At 32.7% G+C, this 19,986-nt stretch overlaps 5 protein-coding genes across 5 annotated transcripts; 4 read left to right on the top strand and 1 right to left on the bottom strand.

Moving 5' to 3' along the window:
- Positions 1-2,303: 2,303 nt before the first annotated feature.
- Positions 2,304-3,646, bottom strand: LOTGIDRAFT_102206 (hypothetical protein; the record flags this gene model as incomplete). The annotated part of the gene is made up of 4 exons (XM_009045776.1): positions 2,304-2,476; positions 2,674-2,803; positions 3,032-3,153; positions 3,520-3,646. 4 exons carry the CDS (start codon positions 3,644-3,646, stop codon positions 2,304-2,306), a joined length of 552 nt encoding a protein of 183 aa, XP_009044024.1.
- Positions 3,647-9,202: 5,556 nt separating this feature from the next.
- Positions 9,203-10,326, top strand: LOTGIDRAFT_102306 (hypothetical protein; the record flags this gene model as incomplete). Its single annotated transcript, XM_009045775.1, has 2 exons — positions 9,203-9,884; positions 10,175-10,326. The coding sequence occupies 2 exons, from the start codon at positions 9,203-9,205 to the stop codon at positions 10,324-10,326; spliced, it is 834 nt and encodes a 277-aa protein (XP_009044023.1).
- A 1,095-nt stretch (positions 10,327-11,421) lies between these two features.
- LOTGIDRAFT_102930 (hypothetical protein) lies at positions 11,422-11,727 on the top strand (the record flags this gene model as incomplete). The annotated part of the gene is made up of 1 exon (XM_009045774.1): positions 11,422-11,727. The coding sequence occupies one exon, from the start codon at positions 11,422-11,424 to the stop codon at positions 11,725-11,727; it is 306 nt and encodes a 101-aa protein (XP_009044022.1).
- A 2,500-nt stretch (positions 11,728-14,227) lies between these two features.
- On the top strand, positions 14,228-15,097 carry LOTGIDRAFT_152335 (hypothetical protein; the record flags this gene model as incomplete). The annotated part of the gene is made up of 1 exon (XM_009045773.1): positions 14,228-15,097. One exon carries the CDS (start codon positions 14,228-14,230, stop codon positions 15,095-15,097), a length of 870 nt encoding a protein of 289 aa, XP_009044021.1.
- Positions 15,098-16,992: 1,895 nt separating this feature from the next.
- Positions 16,993-17,592, top strand: LOTGIDRAFT_102792 (hypothetical protein; the record flags this gene model as incomplete). The annotated part of the gene is made up of 1 exon (XM_009045772.1): positions 16,993-17,592. A coding segment is annotated over one exon (600 nt), but the record flags the coding sequence as incomplete, so codon positions are not given.
- Between the last annotated feature and the right edge of the window lie 2,394 nt (positions 17,593-19,986).

The following is a 19,986-nucleotide window of genomic DNA, read 5'->3' as shown; positions in this document are numbered from 1 at the left end:
TTCTTTTCATTTCCAGACAGGTATCTCCAAAATATTTCTCAAAATTCAACTTCGGTACAGGACCTACTGGCACCATATAAGTTTATACCGTGTGTTGTGTATACTCATAAGATCTGGGCAAATCGAATGTCCTCTTATTCAAGTGAGTCATCCTACTTTGGCTTTTTTTATAATAACAATACTGAATTGATCTCCAACTTTAGAGAGCATACGACAGATTATCTCCCTTGAATGCTAACAGTGTAAGCATAGAATTGTATGTCAGTATACAGTTCTATGGGTAAGTATGTAATTTGGGTCAGTGTGAAATACAGAATTCTCCGAACAGATATTGTTGGCTTTTATAAATCATTACTTATATCAATTTAAATAAAAATTTCCATTTCAGATTGATTTTTTATTCAACAAAATACACATTTATGTAAATAAGATGAGCAACTTGATAATTTGTTTCGCAAAAGATCTTTGAATGTAACAAAATATAACTGATACATGTTAATTATTCACAACACGAAAAACAAACTTTTAACAATATTTATAGTGACCAAAATGTGAATTTGAAATAATCCAGAGGCTTTCACATTTGAATGTTACATGTTAAACAATTAATTCATTTTAAATTCAAATTTAACTGAATTGCTGATAGATTATCATAAGTTTTTTTTATAAAACTTCATGAATAATGGCACAAGTTATTGAGTCTGATACATCGATACTTACTAATATTGATACTTACTCAATGATATCTACATAATAATTATTTTTAGTATTTTGTTGTAATGGATAGAGAAAGAAATCCTCAACAAATCAAAGTTTAGTTATGAGATCAAGATCAAAGAGGGTCAATGAACTCGCTACATCAAGATGTAAAAAATTAGGACTGTAAGTAAAAGTAGGATAATATGATTCATCCATTTAAATTCTGCAATATGTCAAATTAAACATTATATTTCTAATTACATACATAACAAACTAATTAACAATTCAACAAACAGAAACTTAACGACAAATACCCAAAAAAATCCAATGGCACTGTTATGAATTCAAACTTATTCTGTAATGAACAACTTAGTCAAGACTGAAATATTGAATATACTGAAAAATTCACCGGGTGATATGAATTAATAATACTTTTGAACATGAAATGAAATATAGTGGTTTTTTTTAAAACTAATAAACCAATGAAGCCAGGCTTAAAGATGTTTTTTTCGCATTTTAAAACTATATGAAATTTAAATATATTTTTTCCTATTACTGGAGTTAATAAATGCAATATCAAATTACTTGAGTAGCTGTTGCATATAATTAATCATGAATTTCTGTGTATGTACAGCCTGGATAATAAAAGGGACTAATTGACCTTTATTGATCGGACACTCTTTAGAAAATTTGTCTGCATTCTTATTTAATTAGCTAATTACAAGTTTATTAGGGACTCTTGTGACAAACTGGTATTTTTCCCAATCATAAGAACACCTCTACTTTCGATTGATATAAGTATTAGCTTTCCAATAATCAAATATATATATAATAAGGAAAGGCATCTTTAATATTCATTGAAAAACCTAACCAAAATTGAAGAAAAGGTGAAGAAAAAAAAATACGCATTGAACCCTCTGATACTCATATTATATTTCGATGCAATTGCAGACACTATATTTTTAAGAAAGAACAGTCAAATGCAATTAGAACAATTATGTAGATTACTAATGATGGGACATAGCTATAAAACACTGACTTAGTTACAAACAATTTGTCCATTAACAGGAAATATGTGAACAAATAAACAAACTAAAATATCATATCACAAACATAAGACCATATTTTTTAATAAGCACACTTCTTTAATAAAATATTAAACTTAAAAACTAGGAAAGCTTCTCGAATTCGCATGTCATGCTTGCGTATGGAATTCATATACTAAAGTTGGGACAATACAGAGAAGATTAGCATGGCCCCTGCGGGAAGATGACGTGCAAATTCGTGAAGCTTTCCATATTTATATATGTTTAATATTTTATTAAAGTGTGCTTATTCCATAATATTGTCTTGTGTTTGTGACATGTACTTCTCACTTCTAATAACGTTCAAGTCTTATAAAATATCATAAATAGAATACCAATTGCATATAATCAAGAGTCATAACTAATCATGAATGTCTGTGTATGTACAGACTGGATTAAGAGGAAATATATTTGATGATATATATACAATAACAAATGGACAAACTATATAATATCATGCATATAAAAATATATTATATTTCCCTGAAAGTAGGGTGGTGGATAAGATATGTCAAAAGATCATTGTCCCATTTTGATATCAGGTGGACAAATTTGACGTTCTCCTTCAGCTAAAAAAATCTGTAAAGCTTTCTTCAAAAAATACACACCCATTCTTCTTTTAACTTTCATAGACCAAGTAGAAGATGTTCCATAAAAATCTCCCTTCTTTTTATTAGTTAACTTATCTAAACCTACAATAATATAATAGAGGATCACAGTATTAATAATAATATTTACATAATATTTTGATATTTGAATGAATTTTGGAGGCATGGTGCACATATCGCACACACAAGAAATTTATCATGGAAACAAATATGACTAATCAGAAAATAATGCAGAAAGCAATAGGTAAATACTTTTCCTAAGATAAAATTGTTCAACTCACTGAATGCTTGAATCATGCAAGCCTCTCTAGTATAAGCTTCTACTGGTATAACGTTTTGAAAGATATGTAATGAAACGACACCTTGTTGTTCATACCATATATCTAATATTTGTTGAACTTTATTACTAACCTAATAATACAAAATACATAGATACAGTAATGATATAAGTTATGACAATTATCAGTTAATAGTGCCTACAAACTAACAAGCCTAGTTTTATCTCCAACAGTTTTCATTAGATAAGTTTTAGTCTGATATTTGTGTACACTTTATACCACTCTTTCAGAGATCGATATCACTTGACTAATAACAATTATTTTGCTCTGGTGATAGTTCTATTTTATAGAATATACTTACATTAGGTTTAGGTTTCTGTAACTGTGTTATTGCCTCATATAAATGAGTGTAAGGCCTTGATCTTTTGCCTTTACCAATATAAAATATAGCAGCTACAAATGTACAGAATACATCTCCATCAGCTGTAAATATAATAGTCAAAATAAGTAATTGGCCAATAGGTACAAAAGATGAAGAAATGTTCCAAAGCTCTCTTGATTCAGATCTGTGTATGATACAAAAGAATTATTAAACCAGAACCTGAAAACATGTTGTTACTCAAGAGTTGTGTCTGTACTACAAGTCAAGTTTGTATGTCTGTTTAAAGATGTGTCCTTTTCAGTTAAACACAGGTTGCATCATTTGGTTTTATTTGTACAGTATTTAGTTTTATCATGAATTTATACTGAAAATACCTTCTAAAAGTTGATATGATCAGGTTCATACGAAATTAAATCTTTAGTGCATACATGGCTTAAAAAATAAAATTATCTTCTTTTCCTCCTCACCCATATTTTTAGCTCTTAATGGAAGATTTTTGGTCACTCTGGGATCAAGAAGTAAATAATTGAAAGATGATTTTAAAGCACCTTCTCTCCATTTTCTACCATTAGAATTATTAAATAAATCAATCATCTTTATTTCTAGATCTTGTAAACCAACATCGTCAAACTTTCCTTCCATAGCATTCCGCAACTCTACAGAATAGTCTGAATAATAAAACATTTAAGGTGAATGTAGTATTGTACTTGAATTAATTGATAATAAATTTTAGCCAATTTAGTATTATCTGTCAAAATATAAGAGGCAAATCAGTCCCTGGATGGAGACTCTGAAAGGCCACCTTTCCTAATAATGAGCTCCATTTTAAAGTAGGATTAAAAACTATTAATGTTTGAATACAGAAACATACCTGGACCATGTTTACTAAGTTGAATCAGACCAGGATTACTGGTAATACTAGCCAAACGTATTAAATATGTCTGTCTTGTGGCAGCAATAACTGGCCCAGGATCTTCACCATATGATAACAGTCTCTGTCTTATTTCTTCATTAGACATGGAATTGAACTGTTGAGATAATTGAATTGTCTCAACATCACTGTCAGTCTCAGATTGCTTCAAATCTGGTTTAGTTTTAACATAAGATTTCCAGTCATATTCTTCAGTTTTCTGTGAATCAATTGATCTAGCACTGGTAACAGAATCTAAGGACAATCTTCCTGTAGTACTGTTGCCACATTCTGATGATACATGACGTTCAATTAGAGTTATACCCCTTTCCACATCTCTGTAAACATATTCTTTAACTGTAATATTACTGAACATACTATCCAAAGATGGCCGCCTGTCTCCACAAAATCTCTTGTCTAGAACTGATGACGTGATTGATAGTTTCCTTGTATTAGGAGAGATATTTTTATCATTTGGTGTTGACACTGAAATCAAACTGGGTTCTGATGAGGACTCATACTGTTTTCTGTTGGTGACACCATCTGTTATTCTAACTAGTTTTTCATCATGATCCATCATTTCTCTTCTATTTCTTCTCCCTCTTTTAGGACTTTCAAATTTAAATGACTGAAGTCTATCTGACAGATCACCAACATTAAACTTGGTTCTCTTTGGTTTGGATGTCTTACTTCCTTCAATATAATGTTCACTTGTATTATTAATACTGCTGTCCCCTTGAGAGCTTAATTGTGGAGTCGTCCTTGACTTGGATGTTGATGACATGTTGATATGCTCATCAGAGATTGTTCTGTTGGGGTCACCATCTTCGCATGTAACGAAAGTGTCACAAGATGAATTACTTTCACGTCTGGTGTTACTTACCGAATTTCTAGTTGTTGAATTTGAAGATTGGCTGGAATTTAGTTCAAATGGTAATGTGTTTGATAATTGAGCTGTGTTTAAAATGTTGGTGAGATTGGAATCATCAGAAATATAGGAATTGTTAACATTCGTGTTATCATTTTCAGGAGTGAATGGTACTTCTCCAGAATATAACAGGCTTTGTTGAGTTGGCCACTTCTGCTTATTTTCTAATAGTCTTTCTGTGTAAGCAGCTCGGTTTTGAGATACTATGTCTGTTAATGTTGAAATATTCTTACTTTCACTATGTATAGGTACACAACCTGATATCATATGATGTGATACATCTGAACTGATTTCAGAATCTATACAAGCTTCAAAATTAAAACTTCTCTGATCTGTTGGTTCTGGAACATTATGAGATCCATTGATTTGAGATAATTTATTAAATTGATCTTGGCGGTCTCTACATCTCCTAGCTACAATATTATTGTCTGTTGATTTCACAAATTTTCTTTTCGAGTACTGACTATTACTGGATTTCTGTGAATTTTGACTGAGAGTTGAATCTGACTCTGACTCTGAATGCTGTAAAGATGATGGTGCTGGTATGGCAGTATCTAAAGGCTTATCTGCATGACATTGCATATAATGCTTAACATCCTGATTAGGTTTGGGGGAAGAAGGATGATGATGATGCTCTTGTTGATAATTTCTTTCACCTTGATTTCCATATGATTGATGAATTTCTGGATGGTAGCTGTTACAAGCTGGTTGATCAGCAGAGCAATGGATACTTGAGTAACAATTTGGTACGGTTTTCCGACTTAACTGTGGTAAATTACAACCAACACTGTAGAATTTTTTAAGGGTAGGAGTTTGATTAGAATGAGGATGACAGCGGTTTAAAACTGTAATGGGCAGATGTTCACGGTTTTGAGATCTCAATACATCATCAGTTTCTTCCAATTTACTGTTATTTGTTCTATTATACATATCAGCATGTTCAGATACCCATTGTATTGTATTGTTTTGTTTGAAATTCTTCTGAAATTCAGGTAAAGGAGATGTACCTCGTCTCAGAGTTGCTTCATCCTTTTGAATATCATTCATTGATGAACTGGTGATTAGATATTTACTTTTGTTAAATTGGTCTGGACTTTTTAATGGCTCACTCATAAACTTGTATTGACATCCATTGTCTCTCACATTAGATGAAGTTCGATGATAAGGATTGGTCACAGCTGATGTATTATCATATAAAATGAAAGAATCTTCTAAGGAATTACTTGAAACAGGAGATAAACAGTTTGTCTGTCTGTACGTCTGTTTATAATCCATATAAGGATGATCAGGGGAGGTAACATCAATAGAAATTGGTTGACCACATCTTGTATGATGATATAATTGATGATTTAGTTTGTTGATATACAGATGATTATAATTTCTGGATGTGATACAATCATCAAATAACTGTGAAGCTTCATCACTATCATAACTAGAATCAAATTTACTATCATCTGTTCTTATTTGATTATCATCTTCACTTATACGCATTCCTGTAATACAAAAAAAAAAATTATTTTGATTATTGTTGAATGTATTGCATAATGATTTTAAGCTTCACCACCTGCATTATCAAGATAATATTTACCATAAATTATAAACATAAATCTTGTGAGTTTAATACACACGGAAACAGTATAAATGTTAAATTTTCCCTGCCTATGATTGTAACATTATTATCATGAACATTTGTGATTATAAATAAACTACTAACTTGTATATTTCTCACTAATAAAGTCATGATTATCAGATAATAATAACAAAGAATAATACTTCAGATAAACATATACATCTTCATGACCATATACTTTAGCTACATCCACTGGTTGATAGCCATCCTAGAAAAAAATATAACAAATACTTGTTACTTTTCTACACCTAATAGGCTAATGAAGACAGCACTCAGAGGAAGACGACCTGTAAAGCAGGAACCATAATACAACGAGAACTACCTGATCTTTAATCAGTGGATCAGCCCCACACTGTAGTAATAGTTTAACACATTCATCATCACCCCAAGTAGCAGCCACATGTAGAGGTGTTGATCCTTCTATAGATCTGAAAATAGAATATTTAGATTCAAGACACAACATCACTCACACAATGTGATTTAATTAACTGTAAGCTTATAATTTCAAATTCCCTCAAGCAGATATTGCATTTCATTTGCATGCAAAATATTTGTCACTTATTTCTAAGGATCATTAAACTAAGTCCCTTTCCAACTACTGTTTATAAAATCTAAATTATTGTAAGATCAATTTACATGTAACTAAAATGAGTGCCATCAATAACTTACTTTATATTAGGGTTCCCACCGTGTTCAATAAATAAAGACAAAGCCTTTTTACCCAAACCAGCAGCTAAATGTATAGGAGCAACACCTTCTGACGGAAACACATAGTTTGGATCTGCTCCTTGCACAAGAAATATTTCAGCATTTCTGTAATAGTAAATATAGTATGTGCATGTTTTTATTTCTTACTCAGTATTAATTACTAGTAGGCACCTTTAAAGTCTAAACCCAATTATAACGATGCATACACAACAGTTACAGACTCTCAGACTTTGTCAATATTTAATTTTGGGGCTTTTTACATTCCCCTGACATAAGCCACCCCAGTCTCATCTGACATCACATTCATTATTTTTTTTAATACAGTCAAGTAACCTAATTTCTTGCAAACCTAACTTTGTGCATCTTCCGAAATAATAAATAATTGCAACCTCAAGTGACCTCAGCATTTGCATCTTTTCATAAACTTGGGTTATCTCTAAAACATCAACACGCAGAATTTTTCCAATCGTTTCAAAGCAATGTCACATTTATTATCTATTTCTAACATAAACAAAATGGTGGATTTCAGTTATTACCAAATGTGACAATTTATCGGCCAAATTTCCTTATAATCCCCAGTTGTAATCGGAATTCTAAGTGTCGTCTGCTAAAATATATTCCAGTGAACAAAGTAACATGACAAACTAGCGGATTCCATGTCAACAGAAAAATTCACAATGTAGATTAGGTCATATTACATGTAATATGTTGTTTCAATGAATTTTAGCAATAAATTACTTTTACTTTAGGTTTGACTTATCATATTTTGACAGTCACTATTTTTGTTCTTCAAATCATTGTTTTTCGAAGGAATTGACATAGGTTATAATGACTTGATATTAATTAAAGATAAATACTAAGAAATGATAATTATACAACTTGGTATCCATACAACGTGTTTTTCTTGACTTATTTTTACTTATAGATCAAACATTGTACACGAAAATAGGTGATGCATTTACCAGCCATGGTCGAGTTGTTTACTCATGAAATATGGGTCAAGGTGAGGGATTCATAAAGAACCAAACCAATTTTGATTATTTTATAGAATATCTGAAGAAACATCCGTTTTCATATTTGGAAGAAATTCGGTTTTGAAAACTTATATTCACGAAAATAGGTTACACCACTGTAGTGATCAATATGAATATGGTTGTACATCGACAGTCAACCATAATGATAATATCAAGGACAAGAGGTAATTAGGGTGAAAACTCACTCCAAGTTATCATTTTTCAAAGATTCTATCAAATTCTTGGTTAAATTCATTGCGAAATAATTTAGTTTAATACTTCATGAGTTATTTTGTTTTGATTATCCCGCCATTGTTGTTTTTCTCCATGCTTACATCAATGACAAACATAATTCCGTTTCTTTTTTGTCCTTATATTTGAATGATTTCTTTATATCTTTCTAATGTACAGTTTGCATTATTATGAAATGATTTTCAATAATAAATACTGGCTGATGCTTGATGTAGAAAAGAAAATCAAATTTAATGACGTTTGTCATTGATGTAAGCGGCAACACAAAAATGGGAACTGGTATTGTAAGTATTGAATCGAAAAGAAGCATTATTCGACGATTTATCTGTCGAAGTTCTTTAGGCATTGGAGATATTATTCTACATATAGTTAAAGTTATAGAATTAAATTAGAAGATAAAGGTTAAAGTTATTGTTATCGACACCGATTCGCCACAAGAACACGTAGCCACAACCACTTCAATGATTACCTCCCTTTAATAACAGTGCCATACCTCTATGAACGGAGCACAACAGAGCATAATTTCTTTTTTGCATTCTCTCTCAGTTGAGTCAGTTCTCAGACCACAACTAATTCTCTAAGTCCATGCTTTATTATTTTGAATAACTGTGAGGTAACGTGACTAAAAACCTGGAAATAATTTGTCTCTTATTTTTCAGAATTGGAAGATGTAACTATTCGACGGTCGTCAAAAAGTGATAGGTTGAGAATGTCATCTCATCTGTTGTTGTTAGTATTTCTTTATTTTATACAAGGACTGCCGTATGGTCTACAGTCTAGATTTCTGCCAACTTATTTCAGATCCAATGGAATGTCTTTAACCAAACTAGGACTATTTAAACTACTATTGGCACCATGGATGCTAAAGACACTCTGGGCACCATTGGTAGATAAATATGGCAGCAAGAAGTCGTGGTTGGTGACTAGTATGGTTGGTTTGGTTGTAACATGTTTCTTTGGTGCTGTTTCTGAACCAGACAATATAATTCAACTGACCAGCGTTCTGTTACTCTTCAATTTATTGACTTCTACACAAGACATTGCCGTAGACGGGGTGGCAATTAATTTACTAACGACCGTGGAATTAGGCTATGGGAATATTGCTCAAGTTGTAGGGTATAAATTTGGTGCTATATTTGGTGGTGGATTAATGACGTGGTTAATGGAGTATATAAGTTGGGTAGTATTATTTCAATCCTTAGCTATGGTTTACTGTCTTGGGGTTTTCATTGTTCTCACATTCCTCCCGAAAACTAGCGAAAAAGAAAATTGCGACCTTAAAGACGATGTAGTTACCAACCAAAATAGTTGGTGGAAACGCCATATTTCAGATGTTTTCAATACTGAAGGAACTTACTGGATTCTAGTGTATGTTCTGATTTATAAATTAGGTAAGAAATTTTATCAAACCAAACGTGAAAATTGTCTCGAAAAATGAACATACTTATAATGTGATCAACTGTATCAATTATAATCAAGTTTTTGTAGAATTACAGGGACAGAGCAGACGTTGGACGGACATTCGAAATGGTGCGAACTAAAGGATGTTGAAACGATTTGCTTCTATTATTTTCTACTGTATCGACAATCCTGTACCGTACCTCGTCTATTGTCAATATAAGAAACCCTCTTTTAATCTCTACAAATATATAAAGATCTCCTTTCCAATTCTATTTTACAGGAGAGCAAGGTGCTTTAAGTATGACACCATTGTTCTTACTGGATAATGGTGTATCTACGACCAAAGTGGGATTTTGGATTGGTGTTGTTGGTCAAATTGCTTCTATTGTCGGTTCCATCATCGGAGGCTATGTTTCATCTTATTTCAGGTAAATATTGAGGTAAAAATGATCAGCATCTGCAAAAATGTCATCTTCACACCTTCACAAAGTGAAGTTATTACGAACTTCGTCTTATACCTTTACTGCCATACCCACCATTCTTGTATCACAGATATGTGTAAATGCAGCGAGTTGAATGGATTGTACGCAAAGAAATAAAGCCTATCAGAGACCTCAGAAAGTATTTAAATAATAAGCCAAAATGTTTACATTTACAGTCTTTTAAGTCAAGGGATGTGATTGGTTGTATTCGATAGTGTACAATCAAATAGCTGCATTCTGTGATAAAAGAAAGGTGGACATTGCAAGACTAAGATCGTAATAGCTTGAGATTGTATGACAACCAGTAGAAGAATATGGATCAATCATTTATTTATATTTTGTATTGTAGATGTTCAATTATATCGTCATTAAAACTCACAAACACAGTTCGAATCGTACTTCTGTTAACTCAATGTATCATCATTTGTTTCTGGTCATCCATAGAGGTTTGGTTTGGACACCACATTAATCTTGGTAAGGTAGCAGTTACATGGCATATTCCTACGTTACAATTTTTCAAGCACCGTAGAAGCATAATTCCCCAAACTCCCATCTACCATTTGTACAAGCAGCAAGCTACTACAGGTGTGAAGTTGTTATCAAGTTTCGAAGCACCAAGGACGGCGGGAAATGTTGAATTAAATTGTCATGTCAGAAATTTTTTTTGGTTGTGATCAGAATGATTGGTTCACAGACACGTAACGGTCTTTTGAAATCATTGGAACAATTTCGAAAGCGTATACATCTGAACAGTGGCGAAAAAGTCTGAAAAACTATATTTTTTGCCCCAAAATAAGAGTCAAGATGCTCCAATCAATTCAATTTTTCGAAAATTGTCTTGGGAGAACCCTTGCAGACGCTCAATGAGATGCTTACGACTTCGAAGACTCCACGGAGTTGCCGCTTTTTTAATTCAGTATGGACAATTGTCCCCCATTGAGTTTGTCTGTTCCTTATTTGCCACTGCATCTGATTGAAACCTCATAATTTCAGAAAAATTGACTACTTAATTATAATTCTTTTGGTCATTCTTTTATTTTCAGTGATGGTGGTGATTGTTATGTCTTTCCTGCTCGTCATTAGTGGTTCTATTACAACATTAACATTCACGTTGATGATGGAATGTTCAAAAAGAGCACCATCCAATGTTCAAGCCACTCATTATACGACTCTGGCCACTTGTGAAGTGATTGGTAAACTGTGTTTTTCTGTTATAACCGGAGCTTTAACGGACTATCTTGGTTATGAAATTATTTATTTCGTATTTTTAATGTTAGCAGTATGTGTTATGCCGATGTTGTGGACATATCGTTCTTATACAATTACATCTGAAACTAGCCATAATGATTGACTAGCTCCGAATATCCGTTGATATTCGTAATGTGTTTGATTGAAGGCTTTGTGTGGGAATGTGGATGTTTTTCTGATATATATCTTTGGTTTCAAACTACTGGTATCTTTGGTGAACAACAAAGTATACACAAATATTGCTTGGTGTCATCAAATAAACGTTTTACCTACAACCGAAATCTTGTTTTATCTTTCCAAATTATTTATTTAGCTTTCCTGAAAACGTGTCTCTGACTGCATATATATAGCCTTAATACTCTATTAATGCAGTCTTTGGCCACAAGCACAGATAGAACAGACAAAAACCTAACTTATTCTTCATTTAACTATCTGTGGTTAGAAATCCATGAATGCCCAGTAATCGCCATCCATTATGTGTATATTATACTGTTTCATGCACGTTTGTGAATGCAGCAAGTTGATTGAGGAATTGAGTTGATTCGATAGTACTCCAGCAAAAACAGCCTGACTCGCCTATCTGAGCCCTCGACAGAAAGACTGTAAAAAATAATTACGCATTAAATGGAGGGCACTGATTGATCAAATCGCCGACCGCTGAACAAGAAAATGGGCCCTTGCAGTTAAGGTATAAGATGAAAACGTATACCTTAACCATTGTGAAGGTGATGCAGGGCATGCTATTTTCTCTTCCACTTTTTTACCCTGCTTTCTTTTCGAAAAAAATATTTTTTCAGAGGCCCCATAATAACATGTTAATGTCATACACCGAAAATAATTTGTCATAATTTGACCGCAGTGCTACTATTAAACGCGTGGTGCACCTCTATACCCTGCTTGATACATGAAAAACCACTAAATCTCAGTAAAGTTGTGACAACCTAAAGAGATCAAGGTCGGAGAAAGAATGAATTTGGCGTGAAGTTTAACCCACACATGTTTGAGTTATTTTTAGTAACTATGTGAACCGGAGTAAAATATCAGGCTACTCAAGGAAGAATTCCATCGTACTGGCTACTTGATATTAACAACAGGAACCTCACTAACTTTAACTTCATCATTCAATTTTCTGTTATTTTTAAAAACCATTCTGAATCTCTTTCAGAAACACAACATAAAGACGTAGTGTCGAATAGTTTGAACATTATGTTTTGGATAAGTCTATTAAATTTGTAGCAATAAGTAAGGTAAGAACCAAAGTCTGAATATTTTATCGAATAGCGTTCTAAATCAGTACCATGTTGTAAAGTTCATAACCTAGCACGGTAGAAATTTAGAACAATCTCATATTTCCAGCTATATATGTTGAAGTTAACTTTTCGTTTGATCGGATTTAAAAATCATTTGATTTCTGCAGTCGTTGCCACAACAGATGTCATAATAAAACTTTTACAAAATCAAAACCTAAAAAAAAAGTATTAGAGATTTGTTGATAAGTAACTGATTGTATGTATTATTAAAGAATTGCGAAATCATTGTGGGCCATAAGGTTTAAGATTTCATAATTTCGTGTTTATACATATATGGATAAAGTAGTCAGATAGTTTTTGTTTTACTAATTGAATAGTCTTCTGTCAGACATTTGTAAATTAGTCAGAATAGAATAGTACCATAAGTCAGGGAATGTGATGAAAATAATATAAGGGTTGGGTCTGTAAAAACGATTCTAGTATTTGGTGTGGAATATAATATGTTAAATAGTAAAATAGTATGATATCTGCGTTTCCGTGTATACTAATATTTGTTCAAGTACTTGTTACAGTATAAACAGATGTTTTTTGGTACCATAAACTCCATTATATATACTAAATACACTTCAGACCTGTTACTGTTATACTTAAACATAAATTACACCCCAAGTGTATAGATAAACCATTATTACTTGATGTACTTTATATTATATACTTAAAAACCAGACCGAAATCAAATTTTTGAATTGTGTACTGATATGATTAGACCTACTTCATTTCTTTTGGTCGCAATCAGCTTTTAATGTCGTCATAGCTGGTACGAAGGTGGTACGAAAACCGAGGTTAGAATCCGGCCTAGGACTATATAAAATAAATTTGTTGAGTGAAGACTGATAGATAATAATTTTTTTATAAACAGAGAAAATTAGTATTTATGTATAATGTTAATGTAAAGAATTTAGGTTAATTCACAATATGGTAAATGTCAGTGTTATTAAAGTAATCTGTAGTTACTAATATAGACCTGTATTACACAATATATATACTCTATAACTAACAGGATATCCGTTACCTTTCCTTCCAAAACAATAGTCTGGTACCATAAATTGGCTTTTTACTAAAACACGTATTTCACCAAAATATATAGATAATATATACTGTTTGCAACTGATGACATGGGTTGCTGATCAATCTGTGAACGTTGTCGATCTGACTGAGTGAATCTCTGTCTAAAAGATCGGATTTTGCCGGAAGTTTCCGCTAGTCTGTCAAGCATAAGATATTAAATGACAAATTTGTGTCTTGAACATTCTATCTTTATATTTCAGGACGAGATAATAAAACAGTATCAAGATGTCGCTGGATATAATATATTTAGTTCTAACTATAGTTTTTACAGTCTTGATTATTCTTACCAATGCTATCTTGATTAGCGTGGTGTTGTCTTCTGATAAATTACGATATTCCAGCAAACACTTGATGTTGGCCAGCTTATCTATTGGTGACATAATTATGGGGTTGTACGTAGGACCTGTTCTTATTGACGTGTCTATGTGGAGCAGACCAATGATATGTCATGCTCAGTTAGCATTGGAAGTCACCTACAGCATCGTCGTGCCTTTTGTAACAACGATGTCAATTGCCATGTTGAATCTGGACTATATTGTTAATATTGGTTCTGAATGTTATGGAACTGGAAAGATCCAGTATTGTATGAAATCTGTTCTACTGTTGTTACCATGGTTACTGGGAATCGGAGTGATGGTTCCATTATTTCTGTTAGCTATAGAAAATTTGGGATCCACGTGTTCGTTTTTATTCGATATTAGTGAACTGCAACATTTATTCTTGATAGTGACGTATTTCCCTGCCGCCTTCCTGGTAGTTGTTACGTCACTTGCAGCTGTTTTCACCTACCGCTGTATGTGGAGATCAATTCGTCTGACGGACACCCGACCTCTTTACATCGATATGCAGCCACCAACTGATGTGTGTTCTGCCAGTTTTCTAACAATTTTACTTTATTCACCCATAGCCGTGATGTTGGCTTTTGGGAATGACATTATTAAATGCCCAAACCTGGAGGAAAATTGTGATGCATTTTGTTGGATTCAAGTTGTAGCACAAATACTATTCATTGCCAAGTCGTTCATTTTACCATTTATTTGGATAAAATGTACTTATTTGAGAAAGGCTGCCAAAAAACTTGTTGAAAAAGCGTAATGAGAAATGAAGTTGAAACACTCGTAGACAGTGTTATCTTTATTACTGTACTCATTTAACCTACATAATTTATTTTATCAATGTTTTTTACTTTTTGTGGGTATTGAATATCTTTCAGAAGCCGATTCAAACCGTTAAACTCGACATATATTGTCGATGATATTGTTTTATCATATACACATAATGTAGCCCATAATGTAACTGTTGTAACTAGTATCAAAGTAGCTGTTATGTCAGCTGGTGATCAGCTAAAGTCGGAAAAACGTGATACACTTTAACCGTAAATGCTAGTGATAGGTTCAACTTTTCTGATGAGGAAAAGTAACTGAAATATTGTTTTCATAAAAAGAAATCGATTTAGTCAAGAAGATTATTAGAAATTTAAATGGTTGTAGATGTGGCATTATTCTTATCCCTAATACAAAAAGAAGTGACATAAATTGTTGTATTAATTAGTTGAAAGCTACCAATATAACATTATGGTTTGTAACTTGTTATACCCAATGCTGTATTATTACAACTAATGCAGACTCATTCTCAAATATAAATGCATATTTAATTGTCATTTTGTGATTTTCCTGTTATGGACTCAACCATTTAACAGGTTATGTGGACTCTCCAAAATGCCAAATGAAAGAAGTTTAAGGCCTAAAATGTAAAATAACAACGAAGAAAAAGTATGTGATTAATCTGAATCCAATTAATAGATAAAGATAATCGACACTGTTTATCTACCTTGGATTATTCAGCTTGAATTATAAAGTACATGTATTTGAAACAGATATCTCTCAATCTTATCACCAAATAACACTTTACAGATTACAAGTTTTACATAGTCCTTGATAAGTTATGCATTGTTATGTTTCTAAAACTTTTAACTCCACAAGTAATCATTGATTATCGAACTGTCAAAGCAGTCAACGTTTGTACAATCTTATGCACGCTTGGCCTCTGAATTACATTATATGAAAGTGCCCAAGTACAATAATATGTACTACCACCATTTTTCAAGCACTGTCAATTACTCCTGGTCTCTCAAGTACAAAAGATTACTACCAGTGTCCAAGCACTGTCAATCACCCTTAGTCTCCAAGTACAATGATCTACCAAAAGTCTTTAAGCACAGACAACTACTATCAGTCTCCATGTACAATCATCTACTAACAGTCTTCATCCAAGTACAATCATCTACTAACAACCTTCAAGCACTGCCAACTACTATTAGTCTCCAAGTACAATCATCTACTAACAGTCTTCAAGCACTGACAACTACTATTAGTCTCCATGTACAATCATCTACTAACAGTCTTCAAGCACTGACAACTACTCATAGTCTCCAAGTACAATCATCTACTAACAGTCTCCAAGCACTGACAACTACTATTAGTCTCCATGTACAATCATCTACTAACAACCTTCAAGCACTGACAACTACAATTAGTCTCCAAGTACAATCGTCTACTAACAGTCTTCAAGCACTGACAACTACTATTAGTCTCCATGTACAATCATCTACTAACAACCTTCAAGCACTGACAACTACTATTAGTCTCCAAGTACAATCATCTACTAACAGCCTTCAAGCACTGACAACTACTCTTAGTCTCCAAGTATAATCATCTACTAACAGCCTTCAAGCACTGCAACTACAATTAGTCTCCAAATACAATCATCTACTAACAGCTTCAAGCACTGACAACTACTATTAGTCTCCAAGTACAATCATCTACTAACAGCTTCAAGCACTGACAACTACTATTAGTCTCCAAGTACAATCATCTACTAACAGCCTTCAAGCATTGACAACTATAATTAGTCTCCAAGTACAATCATCTACTAACAGTCTTCAAGCACTGACAACTACTCTTAGTCTCCAAGTTCAATCATCTACTAACAGCCTTCAAGCATTGACAACTACAATTAGTCTCCAAGTACAATCATCTACTAACAGCCTTCAAGCACTGACAACTACTCTTAGTCTCCAAGTACAATCATCTACTAACAGCCTTCAAGCATTGACAACTACAATTAGTCTCCAAGTACAATCATCTACTAACAGTCTTCAAGCACTGACAACTACTATCAGTCTCCAAGTACAATCATCTACCAACAGTCTTCAAGCACTGACAACTATTATTAGTCTCCAAATACAATCATCTACTAACAGTCTTCAAGCATTGACAACTACAATTAGTCTCCAAGTACAATCATCTACTAACAGTCTCCAAGCACTGACAACTACTATTAGTCTCCAAATACAATCAACTGCAATCAACTACCATCAGTGTCCAAATACAATCAACAACCTTCAGTTGTCACTATCAATCACTCTGATAAATTTTTATATATTCATTACTTTTTTTCAAGAACACAAAACTAGCACGTGTTTCATTTTATTAAGTACATGTCTTTCTAACATTTTAAAGTTCATTTTAAAGTTCATTCATCAGTTTGTTTTAGTATTTAGTTTACGACACACTGATCTAAATAAGTAGGTGTGACATACTAGATTTCAGAGTAAATATAATAATTTAATATTAATTTATATATTATATTTGTTTGTCTCCGGTAGCTAATTATACAAACGAATCACCACATAAGATATACCATTACAGAAATTAGATTAGAGTAGTCAAGACAACTTTCCAAACACAATGATAAACATCAACATAGGTAAAGCTGGCTTGCTCGTTGGATTTGGATCTTTGTACGCTAATACTGTTGTGTCCAAACTCTAATCAACAAACTGGAATACCAATTTCTTTTTAAATCGAATCAAACCAGGAAATTTATAAGTAAAAACATGGGTTGTGGTGGAAGTAAAAGTTCTCAAGTAGCGGAGAGTAAAGGTAAAACGGATCAGACAGCTTCGAAATCAGAATCTGCAGAAACCACAGTAGCGCAAACAAAAAACCAGCCAGAGGAACAAACGACAACTCAAGCAGAGCAAACGACAATTCAAGCAGAGCAAACGACAACTCAAACAGAGCAAACGACAAATAAAGAGGAACAAGAGGAAACTAAACCTGTCGAGTCACAAAAAGGTAAGAAATTTTGAACACGTTATAATGTCAAATTATGACTTTTTGATCATCATGTCAGTCTGATAGTTCTGGACTTACCAACGATCAAAGGAATACTCACTCTTCCTTTACTTATTTGACTGAAAGACTGTGTATGAGATCATATTATAGTTATTTATCAAGAGCCTCCTGTACTGATAAAATTGGTCAACGTCATGCAGAGTGCGACAAGGGAAAATTTGCCAAAAGAGTAGCAAACTGTCCAGGGATCTTCACACGCACAGTCTGCAGCACACTGAATCTTGGTTTATTGTCTGATTTGAACCACTCTCCTCCAAGGAGTCTTTGTCAAGTAGTAAGTCTTCCTGCATGTCAAGGAAGAAAAGGTAAAAAAATCTTAAGGTATAATCTTGACCGATGGTAAGGTCGAGCGAGCGACCATGCAATTCCAGCTCCCTGAAACTTTAAAACTTTAAGGACGGAAGGATTGGAGGAGTCTTCTGTTGTGGAGAGCATAGCGAAAAAAAACCAATCTAGTATATAACATGACAGTTTCTAGTCTTGTCTTGTCTTGTTCTTGTCGTGTTCCTGTCTTGATTTGTCGTCTACCCCTTTGGACAGATTGTCTCATATTGATATTCAAATTTCTAAATTACATTACATTATATAACTTGCATTTACCTTTAATATAAAGTACTTAAATACGATCCTATTTACACGAAAATCTTCCTATGATTATATATTAGTTAATAATAAACATAATAAATTATATACTGATCATATTACATCATAACTCTATATGAATATATCAGTTACCAACAAAATATAAAAGAATAAGGTAGATAAAAGATCAAACTAATCAAAGTATTCATATGAATAAATTTATATGCATGGTATCGTGTAATATAGCTTCCTTGAATTGCACCCTTAACAGAGTGTCATATTGACGAATAACGACATAAAATTAGATGGTAAATTTTTAATATAGGTGGAAATTAGTCAATTACTCAAACCCAAGAACATTGTATATTGAAATAGTAGAACAAAAAGATTATATTGATCTATCAATCAATACCATTTATATTAAATATTTTATATTACTATTGTATTTAATCACCTTGTTTATTATACTATCATTTTAGTTTCTCGCCAGATTTATTGAACATTCATTAGATCCCACCATGATAAATGACCGTTTGAAACATTTTGTTTTAGGTTAATGATATATATCTTTTTCCCCTTTGCTACTTTGATAAAAAAAATTTATTTGGCGTGTGGCTTGTTGCATAATTATATCACATTGCATCCAATTGGGGTTAATGCCGACGCAGATATTTCAATCTTTGATACCTGAGACGAGTCTAAATGAAAGCACTGGTCTAGGCCACAGAGCAATAGATAAGCTTATTAATTATGTGAAAATTAGTTAGTCTTTAGTAAGATTTTAGTTGAAAAGACACACACACACACAAAAATACATGTACTCTGGCTTATTTGGTATGAGGGTTGTAATACAGAAGTGATATTTATATATTTTGTAGATGGAACTACAGCGGATAACCAACAAGCTGCTGAACAGATAGAAGCAGAAGAAACGTAATTTCAACTGTTCAACAAAAAAAAAAAGGTACGAACTAGAAATTATTGGTTACAGACTTTTTGGTATCTCATGTGTTTGTTTAATTCACTTATAACCTCCAATTTTTTAATCTTTCATTTTTTCAGACTGTATTTTTGGAATGTGGAATTTAAAAGAAACATCCAAAGATTTAATAATCTTTTGATTTTTTGCTGAATACCTTTGTCAATTTAAACAACAACGACTATTTACTCCTCACAACTATGTATATACAACAACGAGATCAT

The sequence above is a fragment of the Lottia gigantea genome, assembly GCF_000327385.1.
Source record: "Lottia gigantea unplaced genomic scaffold LOTGIsca_1, whole genome shotgun sequence".
Classification (NCBI taxonomy): domain Eukaryota; kingdom Metazoa; phylum Mollusca; class Gastropoda; family Lottiidae; genus Lottia; species Lottia gigantea.
The sequence above is the reverse complement of the archived record's forward strand: the minus strand, read 5'-3'. Positions and strand labels throughout refer to the sequence as shown.